At 39.0% G+C, this 15,800-nt stretch overlaps 1 protein-coding gene across 1 annotated transcript in view; it reads right to left on the bottom strand.

Moving 5' to 3' along the window:
* Nucleotides 1-326: 326 nt before the first annotated feature.
* Nucleotides 327-15,800, bottom strand: part of MCU (mitochondrial calcium uniporter) — a 254,450-nt gene continuing 238,976 nt past the window's right edge. Inside the window, exons 6-8 of the mRNA XM_066349157.1 lie at nt 13,875-14,078; nt 3,832-3,948; nt 327-2,264 (exon numbers count right to left, since the gene is read on the bottom strand). Coding sequence (XP_066205254.1) covers nt 2,187-2,264; nt 3,832-3,948; nt 13,875-14,078 — 399 coding nt within the window. The 3' untranslated portion in view covers nt 327-2,186. The remainder of the gene's footprint in view (nt 2,265-3,831; nt 3,949-13,874; nt 14,079-15,800) is intronic.

Below are 15,800 nucleotides of genomic sequence, written 5' to 3'. Positions count from 1 at the left end.
GAGACCGCATGGACAATCTGGTGGTCTGATATAATGGAGATTTTTCCTGTTAATCAGGAGATATTAGTCTCAGGGATCCCATTGGCTTTATTATTGTTTTACAGGCCATTTAACTCTGGGTGGCTCTGAAAATTAGGAAGATACTGACCATCTTAGTTCAGAAAAAACTAATAAACTAATGAAATGCCTATTTTTAAAATATAGTTCTAGGAACAAATCTTGATTTCAAAATGGTATTTTTATAAAAATTAATTTTAGAAGTAAAAAGCTTCCCACCTAGAATCACAGGAAAAAGTTTTTTGGTTTTGCTTTAAAGAATGAGATGCTATAGTTCAAAAATTGAGTATTTATTGTTTCAGAAGTTACATTGCTTTTTATACATATTTCATAAATGATACAGGATTTTACACATGTTCAATATTTTGCTATTTGTTTAAAGGACTTTTCTCCATGTCCGTTCTCCCTCCCTTGCCTCCCACACCCTGAAAGGATTTGCTCATTGCACTGTGCTGTTTCTTCTTAAAAAGCCTGTGCACAAACAGGATAAATGGTTTAAAAATAATTCACACAACAAAAATAAATGAAGGAAGAGGTTGCAACTAGGGGCGGGCAGGGGAAGGAAGTGGGGGGCCTGGGAGTGGGGCATGCATCCTTCATTCCGTCATGCCAGTGGAGGGGGTGGCAGGGGCAGCAGCGATCCTGGCAGGCCTTCGACCTCTGCAAGGCACCTGGAGTCTGGGTTTGTCATTTAAAATTGTTCTTTTTAAACACAATGATCCCAAAGGAAAAAGAAAAAAAGAGAAATCTTTGCCACAATGAGGAGGGATGAATCATGTGAAAGAAAAGAGCCCATCAGCTGTGTGGTAAGCCCCACCACCCTCCCCATCCTGCTCCACAGTAATTAAAAACAGAATTATTAGACAGATTCCTTTGATTTTCAAGTGCACATGTCATCTGGAAATATGGTAGAAAATACTTTGATAGAGTATAAGATTAATGCTTCTTTCTCTCAATTTAAGAAAAAATTGGGCGAAGAAGGTAGGTTGAAAGAAGCCTATAGAAATGTATTCCTGTATAAAGATAAATTGCACCCTTTGAGGTCCACACACTTGACTCACAACTACTGAGGTGGTGGAGGTGGGAGGGCTCAAAAAACAGTGTGGAAGGGTGTGTGTCCTTCGAGATTAACAGAGCCTCCAGACAAGGCAGCAGCATCTGGGTGGCCTGGAATGCTGTCACACAGCAGATTAACAGCAATGAAATTATTCTGGTTCTGAAATGGCTACAAAACCATGATTTTTTAGCCAATTTGTGAACCTTACATCTTTCTCATTTAGTAATACAGTTGAACACTCCCCCTCCAATTTGAGTTGTGTGGGGAGAGGGGAATATCAATGTTTAGTTAAAGGAGGGAAATTCTACCTCCTTTTAAAAATTAATTAGTAAAAAAAACAACAAAAAATCTCATGCAATGTTACCAATGATTTCTAGATACTGATCCAGAGCACTGGAATATACAGACATTTAAGAAGGTATTAAGGATAATCCAAAGTGTCAATCATCAAACAGTCATGAATTGGTTCCAATTATCCTATGGATAAAATTAATGTAACCAACAGGTGTGGGTGGTCAGAAAAGGGGCACAAATGGGAGAGATTCCTGGTTTACTTTGTAGAGGCTGGATCCAATTTAAAATAAATGCTAATGACAGGGGCTCAGACTCTGCCACCCACATATCTTGAGGATTTGTGTTTCTGGTATATTTATTGACTCCTATGTAAAAAATAAGAAAAGTTAAATAAAAAAGAAAGAAAGGAGCTGAGTGAGGTGCTGGTGTGTTACTGTTTTGCTGACCTGCAAAGAAGATGCAAGAAACTAACACTCCAGCATCCTTTACTCTATGACTCTCTCAACTATGTGATGTATCAATTCATCCAGGATTTGAGATGCTTGATTAAGACAATATTCTCTAAGCCCTTTGAGCTTATACTTCATTCAAAGCCTGATCCTCAGATTTTTAACATTCCTTTCTTCTCTAAGATCCTTGTTGGTTTTGTTTCTCTAATTAAAGGTAAACACCCTCTACCCCAACCTGGCTCCCAGCTTCCACCTGCAATGTTTTAATTAAAAAGGCAATAGTTATAAACAAGTGTTCTTTCTGCTGAGATTCAGAGGCTCTTTGCAGATCAATCTTTTTCACCAATTTGTCGGAGGGGCAGATGTACTTGTAATGGGTCTCTCAGTCTCTTAAGGTCCATTTCTGCCTAAAATAGAAACAAAAGATGAGAAAAATTGGCTAGTGAAGCTTTCAATGGAATTAGTGTCTCCTAAGAAAAGAAAATTGTCTTTCCTCCATCACTATGTCAGAGAAATGATCTTGATTACTCTCAACATAAGAGTGCCTCAGAGGCAAAGGGCTTTAAAGCGACAGGACAACAAGGGGGACCAAAACCAAAGTCTGTCAGTTCAGCTGTCAACAGAACCTCCAGAAAGACTGTGCTGTCAACAGCGCAGATCCAAGGGCTCAAGAATATGGGGAGCTGGTTGCACCTTGATGTTTCTCCAGAGAGAAGCCCTTTCACAAACCCTTGCCTAGAGCCAGAAATTTAATGTATGCTGCTCAAGACTTTTGTTGTTTATCTAATAGTTAAGTTTTTCAGAAACTACTAATTTTTAAAAGGATGTGTAGTCAATGCAGCACTTTCAAAACTCTCACACGCTTGATCCTTGCCCTGGAGGAGCTGGATTAACACGCTTAAACTGGGGCTGACGCATCTGTATGCAACAGCTCCAGAGACAGCTCTGTTGCATCCCCTCCAGCCGAGAACCACCACACAGAACGACAGAAGACATGAGTCTGCTTAGGCCAAAGAAGGAAGGTGAATTAAACTTATTCAAAGTACAACCCCATCACTATTACGGGACAAAGAGGGCAGAGAAGGTACAGCAAAGAGCAAGCGAATATTCAATGTGGAAGAGCTTCTGGAAATTTTTTAAAAATCTCTCAAGTCAAAAGACTACAAAGAATAAGATGAGGATTTATTCACCAAAATTTAATACTTCAGAGTGAGGAAGGCACATGAGAAATCTGAAAGAGGTAATAATTATGAAAATAAAATATATCAATCTTTTTAAAAGCATCTTCTAGTTCAGTAACCTCTCACCTGCTCCTGGCAGAGAATTCTAGCAGTCTCTCTCTCTTAACCTAGATTTTATTTTTGCCCCATTGCTACCACATATTTTAGTGAGAAATCTCTGGATCAATTATTGTAGGAAGATTTTAATGAGAGAAGAGTAAAAACAGACAACTCTAAAGAAACAAAATAAAGATGTAAAAATAGGTCTAAAAGCCTGGCATGTGGTGGCGTAGTGGATAAAGCATCGACTTAGAATGCTGAGGTTGCCAGTTTGAAACCCTGGGCTTGCACGGTTAAGGCACATACGAGAAATGACCGCTGCAAGTTGATGCTTCCCGCTCCTCCCCCTCCACCCCTTCTTTCTCTCTCTCTAAAAAAATAAAAATAAAATATAATCTTAAAAAAAAGGAATTAACAACAACAAAAAATAGGTCTAAAAATTTCAATATGCTAATAATAACAGGATGGGTAGGACCCATCATATTTTCACCTGCTTGTATTACAAAACTTTCAAGAGAGGTGTCCATGCTAAAATAGTTATTTATATCAACCAAGGAATAATTTAAATATAAGGAAGAGGGTTGGATCAGTTTTTCAGAGTTTATCCACTGAAATACTGTGGTTATGTATAATAATAACAATGCCATACAAGATGGGACTAGGATTTATTAACTTTTATTTTTGGAAAACTTACCTGAGCAATTGCATTCTTGAGTTGATTGTATTTCTCTAGGTCAAAACGTGACTTTTTGGCTCCTTTATGGAAAAATAGTAAGTATTGCCTGTCTCTGGCTTCTGGATAAACATACTCCTACAAAAACAAAGGAAACTGAATTATTAGTCCCTAGCATACTATCTTCACAAACTGAGCATTTACATACTGTTGATTAGAATCAACACATATGCATACATACATATAAAGATACATGTTGACATGTGTTGTGTTAAATATTTAGTTATTTCTTAAAAACACCTTTATTGTGAAATACAAACAGAAGAAGAGCAAACTAAAAATGTACATTACAATAAATCATCACATAATGAACATGCTAATCAACACCAGCTAAAAATAACTGGACACTGCCAACAACTCAGAAGCTCCCTCCTGCCCTTTCCCAATTACTAACCCCTCCTTCCCCAAAGATCTTGACTTTTATGATAATTATTTTCTGGCTTTTATTATTATTATTATTATTCAGTGAGAGGAGGGGAGGCAGAGACAGACTCCTGCATGCACCCGGACAGGGATCTACCTGGCAAGCCTACAAGAGGGTGATGTTTTGCCCATCTGAGGCATTGCTCTGTTGCTCAGCAACTGAGCTCTTCTTAGTGCCTGAGGGGAAGGCCATGGAGCCATCCTCAGTGCCTGAGGCCAACTCACTCCAATTGAGCCATGGCTGCAGGAGGAGAAGAGAGAGAGAGAGAAGCAAGAGGGGGAGGGATGGAGAAGCAGATGATAGCTCCTCCTGTGTGCCATGACTAGAAATTGAACCCGGGATATCCACATGCTGGGCTGCCAGTCTACCACAGAGCCAAATGGCCAGGACCTCTGGCTTTCTTTATAGCTTCCTTCTTAAGCATACACTCTTAACTCTACAGCAGGCGTCCCCAAACTACGGGCCCGCGGGCCACATGCGGCCCCCTGAGGCCATTTATCCGGCCCCCGCCGCACTTCCAGAAGGGGCACCTCTTTCATTGGTGGTCAGTGAGAGGAGCACTGTATGTGGCGGCCCTCCGACGGTCTGAGGGACAGTGAATTGGCCCCCTGTGTAAAAAGTTTGGGGACCCCTGCTCTACAGTTTAGTTTTACCTGTTTTTTGAATTTATAAAAATAGTGTCACAGTATATATATGACTACTTTTATTCAATGTTATCTTTTTAAGATTCATCTTTTGTGTGTAGCTATAATCTATTCATTTCTCTTGCTATGTTATATTCTATTGTATGACTACATCACAATTTATTTATGTACTATTGATAGACAAATTTTGAATTTTTTCTAGGTTTGGGCTATTAGGAATAATACTGCCAAGAACATTTCTGAACTTATCTCTTCTGCTGGGGATATATTTATGAGTAGAAAACCTAGGTTATAGGTTATACATGTATTCAAATTTAAGAAGTGATACCTAACAAGTTTCCAAAACTTTGTACCAATTATATTTCCATCAGAAGAATATGAGTTTCCATTATTCTACATCCTTGCCAATACTTGGTATTACCAGTTTTTTAAATAGTAATTCTGGTGTGGGTGCTGAAGTACTACCTCATTTTTAAAAATAGCTTTACTAAGATACAATTCACATAACATACAATTCACCTATTTCAAGTATAATATTCAATGGTTTTTAGTATATCCACAAAGTTACATAACCATTACTACAATCAATTTTAGAACATTTCAACATCCCTCAAAGAAACTTCATACTCTAACAGTCACTTCCTATCTTCCTCAACATGTCCAGTTCTAGGAAACTACTAATCTATAAATACTTTCTGGCTCATTAGATTTACATACTCTGGATATTTTGTATAAATGTAATTATTCAACTTTTAGACTTTTGTGTTTGGCTGTTTTTGAGGTTTATCCATTTATAGCATGTATCAGTACTCCATTTTTTTATTGCCAAGTAATATTCCATTGAATGAATATACCATATTTCATTTATCTCTTCATCAATTGATAGATATATAAATTGTTTATACTTTTTGACTATTATGAATAAGGGTGCTATGAAAATTGATGTACAAGTTTTTGTGTGCACGTTTTCATTTCTCTTAGAGATTTATAGCATTTTCCAGACCACTCATAAGGTTGAGGCTTTTTCATTTCATATATTATTTGCCATTTGCATATCCTCTTTTAGATGTGCTGATTCAAACCTCTTCTCATATTTTTCTACTAGATTGTCTTTTTCTTTTCTTTCTTTCTTTCTTTCATTTTTTAGTGAGAGAGACAGAGACAGAGAGACAGAGAGAAGGATCAATAGGGACAGACAGACAGGAAGAGAGACGAGAAGCATCAAGTTTTTGTTGCAGCACTATAGTTGTACATTGATTGCTTTCTCATATGTGCCTTGACCAGGGGGCTGCAGCCAAGTCAATGAATGACCCCTTGCTCAAGCCAGCAACCTTTGGGCTCAAGCCAGTGACCCTGTGCTCAAGTTGGTGACCTCAGGGTTTCGAACCTGGGTCCTCTGTGTCCCAGGCTGACACGCTATACACTGCGTCATCGCCTGGTCAGGCTGTATTATCTTTTTCTTACTGATTTGTAGGATTTGTTTACATATCCTAGATATAGATCTTTTGTTTGATATATGTACTGCAAATATCTCCTCCAAGTCTGTTCGCTCTCTTTAATGGTGTTCTTAATAAAAGTTCTTAATTTTAATATAGTCTAATTTATTATTCTTATCTCTATGGTTAGCATTTTTCATTCTATGTAAGAAGTCATTTCTTATTCCACAGTAATTGAGATATCCTTCTATATTACCTTCCAGAAGCTTTATTTTGCTACCTTTCATATTTAGATATATAACCCGTCTGGAATTAATTTTGGTTATAGTGTGAGGATGGGGTTGATTCCCTTTTATATGGATCTTCAATTATCCTTGTGCATTTATCAGAAGACTCTCCTTTCCTTTCAGTGAGCACCACCTTTTTAAAACCAAAAGTTCATTAATGCTGGTTTCTACATTTTCTCTTCTATTCCTTTATACTATTTGTCTATCCTTGTGTCATTCTCTGAGTTGCTGTAGTGTTATAACTAAAGCTATATAGTCTCCATATCTGATAGAACAAATCTGCTTACCTAGTTTTTCTTCAATAGTTTTTTGGCTTTTCTTAGTCTTTACATTTCCACATAAATATTAGAAGCAGCTGCTTATGCAAATCTCTTTCCCCACTCTCAAATATGTTGGGATTTTGACTAGGACTGCACTGAATCAAATAGATCAGTTTGGATAGAACTTACATTTCTGCAATACTTACTCTTCTAGTCCATGAACATGCTATATCTTCCATTAATTAAGTCTCCTTTAATTTTATGTTTTTTTGCATAGAGGTCTTGAATATCTTTTGCACAATTTATTTCTAAGTATTTTTAAGTCATTTTAAGTTGTATCTTTTATAAAGTTTCATTTTCTAACTGTTGCTGGCATACAGATAAGCAACTGATTTATGTATATTGACCTTGTATCCAATAACCTTATGAAACTCATTTAGGAATTCTAACCAATTATCTTTATATGTTTTTGTATTCTTTTAATGTATGAAATCTATGAAAAACATCAGTTACCAGTTTTCTTTTTTTCTAATCTTTACATCTTTTATATCTTTTTCTTGACTTCTCCACTCGGGGATGATTTGTATTTGTTTCTCTCTGGAACTTGTGAGACCTAGCACTCTGGGATTACCAGAACTCTAGGACTTCCTCAATCTAATTATGGGATTGAGATAACTGAAGATGAGCTACAGTCTCTGAGAGCACCTACAACATGTTTATTCTCATTCTGCAATGGCAGCCCTTTGAGGTTCCAAACCAAAGCAAAAGTGTTTTGCCTATTTTAGCAATCCCTGGATACCAATTTCTATGGCTTTGGTCCTTCTAGGTTACCAAGTATGGCTCAACTTCTTGGTCTTTCAGCTTTACTCTCCTTAATTAGCATACATTTCCAAAGGAACAAGCACACCTAATATCAGGTTTACCTTCCTGGGACTCTGCTTCTTCAGGTCCTTGCCTGATCCTTTTTTCTATCCTGTTAGCTCTCCAGTGTCTACTGGAGATGCATTTTATGTTTTGTCTAATTACTCTAACTTTTTCTAATGGGAGAATTGGTCTGATTACCTAGGATGCCATACTAAAAGCAGAAGTAAATATTTAATTATTGATGATGACAGATAATGGATGAATAGTGGCTGAAGGAACTATGAAAGCCTTTTGAAAATGGATAGAACTGAAGTTTGAATCAATTAATACTGACTGAAGGGATAACTGTTGGATTAAAAACTTGAAGGAAGCCTCTACTTCCAGGAGAAGTGCCCATCTGCTTTTCTCCCCCCTCCCCCTTCCCCTCCCCCCCCTCTCTTTTTCTCTCTTCTCCTACTGCAGTCATGGCTCGATTGATTTGAGCACATCAGCCCTGGGCACTGAGGATGGCTCCATAGAACCTCCACTCCAGGCACTAAAAGTAGCTCAGTTGCAAGCATGGCCCCAGATGGGCAGAGCATCAGACCAGACTTCCACCTAAATTGTTGTTACTAAGCTCCTTATCTATCTTGCTTAGAATGTAAATGTATACACAAATTAAATTTATTCAAATATATTCTATGCTCCTTCTTTTGGGCAACAAACATTTACTAAGTAACTATGTACTAGACTCTATTCTAGAAACTTGGTTATTTGATAATAAGTGAGAAGAGATGCAGACAGCTTGGTTATAAAGGGAAGAAATTTAGAGAAGGAGAGGTTGGTTGATAACACAGGGAATACAAAAAATAAAACAGAGTAAGATACTGGAAGTAGGGGTGGAGGGTGAGGCTAAAAACAGGTAGAGAAGTAGGCCCTGGCCGGTTGGCTCAGTGGTAGAGCGTCGGCCTGGCGTGCAGAAGTCCCGGGTTTGATTCCCGGCCAGGGCACACAGGAGAAGCGCCCATCTGCTTCTCCACCCCCCCCTCCTTCCTCTCTGTCTCTCTCTTCCCCTCCCGCAGCAGAGGCTCCATTGGAGCAAAGATGGCCCAGGCGCTGGGGATGGCTCCTTGGCCTCTGCCCCAGACGCTAGAGTGGCTCTGGTCGCAACAGAGCGACGCCCCTGGTGGGCAGAGCGTCGCCCCCTGGTGGGCGTGCCGGGTGGATCCCGGTCGGGCGCATGCGGGAGTCTGTCTGACTGTCTCTCCCCGTTTCCAGCTTCAGAGAAATAAAAAAAAAAACAGGTAGAGAAGCTAGCCCTGAACAGAGAAATGGTACCTCTCATTTGAGCTTGAAGGAGAGTATGACAGTAGGTATAAATATTGCTCTTTTCCCAAGTGAGAGGAAGGCAGACAGAGAGACAAACACTGCATATGCCCTGACTGATCCACCTGGCAACCTCTGTCTGGGTCTGATGCTCTGCCCATCTGGGGCCATGCTTGCAATTGAGCTACTTTTAGTGCCTGGGGTGGAGGTTCTATGGAGCCATCCTCAGCGCCCATGGCTGATGTGCTCAAATCAATCGAGCCATGACTGCAGTAGGAGAAGAGAAAAAAAGAGAGAGAGAAGGGGGAGGGGAAGGAGGGAGATGGGCACTTCTCCTGTGTGCCCTGATTGGGAACTGAACCCGGGACATCCACACACCAGGCTGATGTTCCACTACTGAGCCAACCAGACAGGGCCCAAATGTTGTTAAAATCATGGATTTAGGAATTAGAAAGCTTACATCTGTTACAATTTTCTAGAAGTAGGAAGCAAGGTTAAGGGTAGCATGGGAGCTTCATGTGAAGTCTTAGAATAACTACTGTGGGTATGGGGGAAGGAAATGTAAGCAGTGGCCTGTTCCACACTATTTACATGACTTTTCTCTAGTAATGTTCAGTAGCCTGGCTATAGGATAAACAGCTAGATTCATCCAAGATTAGGAATTGATAGAGTACATACAGTAGAAAGACAATGGGGTGAGGACTGTAAGATACTAAGAGAATGACAATGTGGTCTAAGTTTGACGGGAAAAGAAACAATATGTGAGAAAGGTGAGAGTAAAACATTAAGACAGAGAAAAATCAGGAGCCTCAAGATCTGGATAAAATCAAGGAGACAGGGAGTGAACAAAAGGGCTAGAAAGAAAATAAACTTGAGTTTAGCATACTGATTTATATGATAAAGTAAGACAGTCCCAGGAAAGAAGATCCCAAATAGTCACTGAAGAGGTTTGCTGAAATAGAATATAGATGATGATTGTTGGAATTGAGAGGACAAATGGCACTAAAGGCTAGATTAGTGTTTCTTTACTTTTTTTTCATTATTGTCCCCATAAGGTGCCTTTTTAGGTATTTTTTTCCAGATTACCCCTCATCTCCAAAGAAGTTTTTTGTGTTTTTTTTTGTATTTTTCTGAAGTTGGAAACGGAGAGGCAGTCAGACAGACTCCCGCATGTGCCCGACCAGGATCCACCCGGCATGCCCACCAGGGGGCGATGCTCTGCCCATCTGGGCCACACTCTGTTGCAACCAGAGCCGTTCTAGCGCCTGAGGCAGAGGCCACAGAGCCATCCTCAGCGCCCGGACCAACTTTGCTCCAATGGAGCCTTGGCTGCGGGAGGAGAAGAGAGAAACAGAGAGGAAGGAGAGGGGGAGGGGTGGAGAAGCAGATCGGCGCCTCTCCTGTGTGCCCTGGCCAGGAATTGAACCCAGGACTCCTGCACGCCAGGCCGACGCTCTACCACTAAGCCAACCGGCCAGGGCCTCCAAAGAAGTTTTAATACTACAGATACAACTGTATATCTGTTTATGTCAGGGGCCGCAAATTTTTTACACAGGGGGCCAGTTCACTGTCCCTCAGACTGTTGGAGGGCCGGACTATAAAAAAAACTATGAACAAATCCCTATGCACACTGCACATATCTTATTTTAAAGAAAAAAAACAAAACGGGAACAAATACAATATTTAAAATAAAGAACAAGTAAATTTAAATCAACAAACTGACCAGTATTTCAATGGGAACTATGTTCCTCTCACTGACCACCAATGAAAGAGGTGCCCCTTCCGGAAGTGCAGCAGGGGCCGGATAAATGGCCTCAGGGGGCCGCATGCGGCCTGCGGGCCATAGTTTGGGGACCCCTAGTTTATGTCTTATAAACATCTATGCTGCTTTACTTCCCGAGAGCCAATATTCTCCCCCTTGGGGGCAATATCCCCTTTGATGAAAACCCCTGGGCTAGGCCGCTGAATGGGCGGTGCACCTGCATGCTGCAGTAACTCAGAACGGCAATTCTTATCGTCAGGTTCCTTTTTCTCATAACAGAAATTGATACTCAGGTCTCACTGAAATATTAGTCAGTAAAATTCAATATTTCACTTGTTTTATTATTTCAAGGAGATTGTCATTTATAAAGATTCTTTGGAACTTAATATACTATTGGGATATATTTATGTTACTACCAAATGCAGCATCTTATTATAACAAGAGTTTAGGAGAGTTTAAATGATGTTGAACAGTCATTTTACTTCACAGGTGTTAATTATGGATATGAATATGGCAAAGAATATTTAACATGAGAATCTCTCTATATTTTATTTGGTCAAGTTTTCTTATTCACAAATGACTAGATTATTTACTACTGCTATTTTGCAGTTTGTCACTTGGGGGCAGCAAAAATGCTTTGGGAATCACAGAAGTACCACTTTTAACTAGTAGGACAGATAGGCTATTAAAGATATAAGGCACTGTGTTAGGCAATAAAAACTGAAAAAACTAAATGCCTAGCCTCAAAAGATATCATAGTCTGGTACATGGGAAAAGACAATATACATGAATAATTATAATACAAGATAGCACAGAATGAGTGAAATGAGAGGCACAATGTATGTACTCATAAGAATTCAGAAGAACAATTAGAAGTTGGTCAAAGGTTTGTGAAAGATAAACATTTAAGTAGACCTGAAATATGAGAGGTAGAGATCAATAGGGAGAACTTTCTCAGTTGACAGATGTGTGAAGTAAGGAATGAGGTGGTGAACAACTCAGAGCATTTGGGGAAATAAAGAATATAAGTTGATTTGTTTAGAACACACAGTCCAAACGATAAACAACTAAAAGACAGAGAGCAACCAGCAAAGACAATAGCAGGATAAGGAGTTCGGATTTCAACGAATACATAAAAAGAACCCATTCCAGGGGTGTGTATATAAGGGAGAGAGAAGAAGGAAGAGGGAAGAAGGGTGAGGCAAGAGGGAAAGATACACACACAGAAAGACATATGTAAGCCCTGCCAAAGCTGTGATCAGATACAATTGACCTGGCTATTCAGTTCTGTTCACACAGAATGACTAGGATGAGCCAGACACGGCATTAAGTGCTGGAGGCTCTGAGCGAACAGCAGCAGTCATGGACAGTTTATCACCTCTCTTCCCTTCTAGACAAGTTTGGGAGGACAGAAAGGTTAAACAAGGTTCTTGAGCTTTTACTTTCCCACACATAAATAGGCCTCTATGACCACTGGTCTAACAACAGAAGCAAAATGCCTATGTTCAATAGCAGCCATATAAAAACATAAGAGAAACAATTCTCAGCTTTTTTTCTGTTTCCTAAGAAAATAGAAAAAGTTTCTTATATGTTTCAGCTATTTAAAATTTTTTTTTATTAACAAAGGTTTCTCTGATGGTATCACATATATACTGCTCACAGAAATTAGGGGATATTTCAAAATGAATCTGAAGCAATAACAAATTCCCTAATTTTTGTGAGCAGTATATAATAAGTGATAATAAATCCCTCATACTTCCTAAAGTGACACTATGGAGTTCCAAGCTACTAAAAAAATAGCACTGGCAACAAAAATTAGTTCTAGCCACTGATATTTATTTTTTTAAAAGGAGGAATAATTTGTTATTTATTAAGGATAGTCAATACTTAATGGACTGTTTCATTGGCTTCATAAGAAAATAAAGCATTATCAGTTATTTAGTGAGAGAAAATATGAAGTGAGTTTGTTATTCCAAAGAAAAAAATTCCACCAACTGAAACAGTGTCTTTAATAGCTACTGACATTTAATAAATGAGTCTCAGTTGATAAAGAATAGGCCAAGAGTATAAAATGATTAGATATCTAATTTTTGCCTTTCTTTCATGAAGTAAAAACAACAACAAAAACCCCACATATTCACTTAGCATACTTAGAAGTAGCCTACAGTTTAGTTTATTTGATTAGGTACCACCAATTCTCCATTCCAAGAATTCAGTAAAAACAAAAGGTTTGGGGCCTGGCCAGTTGGCTCAGCTGTATAGCATCGACCCAGCATGTAGAAGTCCCAGGTTCAATTCCTGGAGTTGGGGCACACAGGAGAAGTGACCATCTTGCTTCTCCACCTCTCCCCCCATCTCTCTTTATCCCTTTCTCTCTTCTTCTCTCACAGCCATGGCTCGAATAGTTCAAGCAAAGTTGGCCCTGAGTGCTGAGGATGGCTCCATGGCCTCACCTCAGGTGCTAAAATAGCTCGGTTGCTGAGCAATGAAGCAGCAGCCCAGACAGGCAGAGCATTGCCTGGTAGAGGGCTTGCCAGGTAGATCCCAGTTGGGGCACATGTGGGAGTCTGTCTCTGCCTCTCTGTCTCTAACTTGATAAAAAAAAGAAAGCTTAGGACTACTTCCATCTGACTGTTTAATTACCTAGTACATAAGAAACCAAGCCAACTTAGCTGAATGAGTTATCCTACAGCTGACCACTCTCTTATTTGCCCTCTTACTCTATAGCGTACTATAATATATTCTTCTGAATTTAATGGTTTATATGGCTCTCTTGAAAGTCTGTGAGCTTCATGAGGACAGACGCTATATCTTATATCTAGCTCTTTCTTTAGCACCTAAAACAGTGCCTGCCTGATATATAACTGGAATGCATGTGCTCCTAGGCATGTGTGTGGATAAAGGATGAATGAGTACTTAAAGGGAACTGGCCTTGGAGAAAATTAGAGAGGAAAGAGAATTACTTTGACAACCAAAACGTCATTAGTATCTCATAAAAAGTTACTTGGAGAGTAATCCTTACCTGGCGTGTTACTACAAAATAGGCATACATTGCCATGGCACTTCCATAAGTGATGAAATAGGTGACTGGCTCCATAATGTCCCAGGAATATTCCCACCAGGTAAGCCGGGCCAAGATGCCAAACTGTGTGGCCATGTAGGCAAGTCCACCCCATAGCACCAAAGTGGTCCTCTTCTCAGCTTTTCTGCTAATCTCAATTCGTACCTATGGGACACACATGATCAACTGATCATAAAGCACTTTGACACAGAATGAATATAAAACTCTTATTTAAACAGGGTTCATAAGCAAGGTACAAGTTAATCTCAATTCTATTAACTATAGCTTGTCTTCCTAAATAGTACCTGTAGTTCTCACTAAACGAAATATTTAAAAGAAGTAATATTTTTTTAGGACACTGTATTTTATATGTTTCACCCTAGAAGCGGCTGAAAATATGGTGAAACTACAGGAGTGAATATGTTAGTATTAACAGCTCTTCATTCAACTACAAGATTACTTTCTTGGATAAGAGGGAAATGAAAGCATGTACCATCACATACAAAATTTAATCTACTATCAGTTTTTACTCCAAGGGCCGGCTAGGGGCAGACCGGCACAGTGAGTCAGAACACGGACTCTGGGTTCAGACCACAACAGTTCAGGCCCTGATTGCAAATCACCATCAATTTCATTATTGAGTTGTTCTGAGGAGTGAAAGAACACAGGGGAAATATTTAGCATAAATTCCTGGCAAATAGTAAATGTTCAATATAAAATGATAACTATTTTATTATTGCTGTACATTAATAAAAATGCTTTACATTTTGAAAATACCAAATTTAAGTCTCATCCCCCTTCATAACAGTTATTCAAGTTTAATTTATCACAACTTTATAATGGTCTTAAATTTAATGAGAACAATCTTGAGATATGTGTTGATTATTTTTAAAGGAATCAGAAAAAGCGCATTATGGCAGAAATCAAGAGTATTTCTTCCCTTTCTTAATCTCTAATATATAACCTAATTTCTTAAAATGAAAAATTTTTATAACTAAAAAAGTAAGAATGACACATGTTCACTCTAACATATTCAGAAAAGTATAAAAAATCAATCATAATCCTACAACTCTACAGCATATTTTTTTCTTTATATACATATGTATTTAAAATACGTAACTATATATAACTATGAACATAATACATTTAAAAACTGGATCACAGTACACACTAACATGCCTAATTTTATAATTTACTTTCCATAAAATATTATGAATAGTCTCCTAGCATATTATATATATTTACATAATCATTTATTTTTATTTTTTATTTTAGTGAGAGGATGGGAGGCAGAGAGGTAGACTTCCACATGCGCCCGCACCCCCACAGGGATCCACCAGGCAAGCCCACTAGGGGGTGATACTCTGCCCATCTAGGGCCGTTGCTCCACTGCTCAGGAATGGAGCCATTTCCTTAGAGTATGAGGCAGAGACCAACTTTGCTTGAACCAACTGAGCCATGGCTGCGGAAGGAGAAGAGAGAGAGAGTGGGCGGGGGGGGGGGCGGCATGTAGAAGCAGAGAGTTGCTTCTCCTGTGTGCTCTGACCAGGAATCAATCCCAGGACATTCACATGCTGTCCCAACACTACCACTGAGCCAACTGGCCAGGGCATGTACATAATCATTTTAAAAAGCTGCATAATATGCTATATAATTCTTAAACTGACTAAAACAATTACCCACTATACTCATAACCTTTTTTGATCAGCATTATTCCAATCTTTGTTGTAAAGGTGATAAATCTGGGTAAGGTAAGACGTTTAGACCTCAAAACTCTAGTCCATTATCAAGGATCCACACTGTTTCTTTTTAAGTCATTTCTTAACTTTGATTATAACTTTTTTATTGGTCCCAGAAACTAATGGGCTAATTTGACACAGCTCCATT

This window comes from Saccopteryx leptura, chromosome 9 (assembly GCF_036850995.1).
Source record: "Saccopteryx leptura isolate mSacLep1 chromosome 9, mSacLep1_pri_phased_curated, whole genome shotgun sequence".
Classification (NCBI taxonomy): domain Eukaryota; kingdom Metazoa; phylum Chordata; class Mammalia; order Chiroptera; family Emballonuridae; genus Saccopteryx; species Saccopteryx leptura.
Note: the sequence above shows the minus strand (reverse complement) of the source record. Positions and strands in the feature narration are given on the sequence as shown.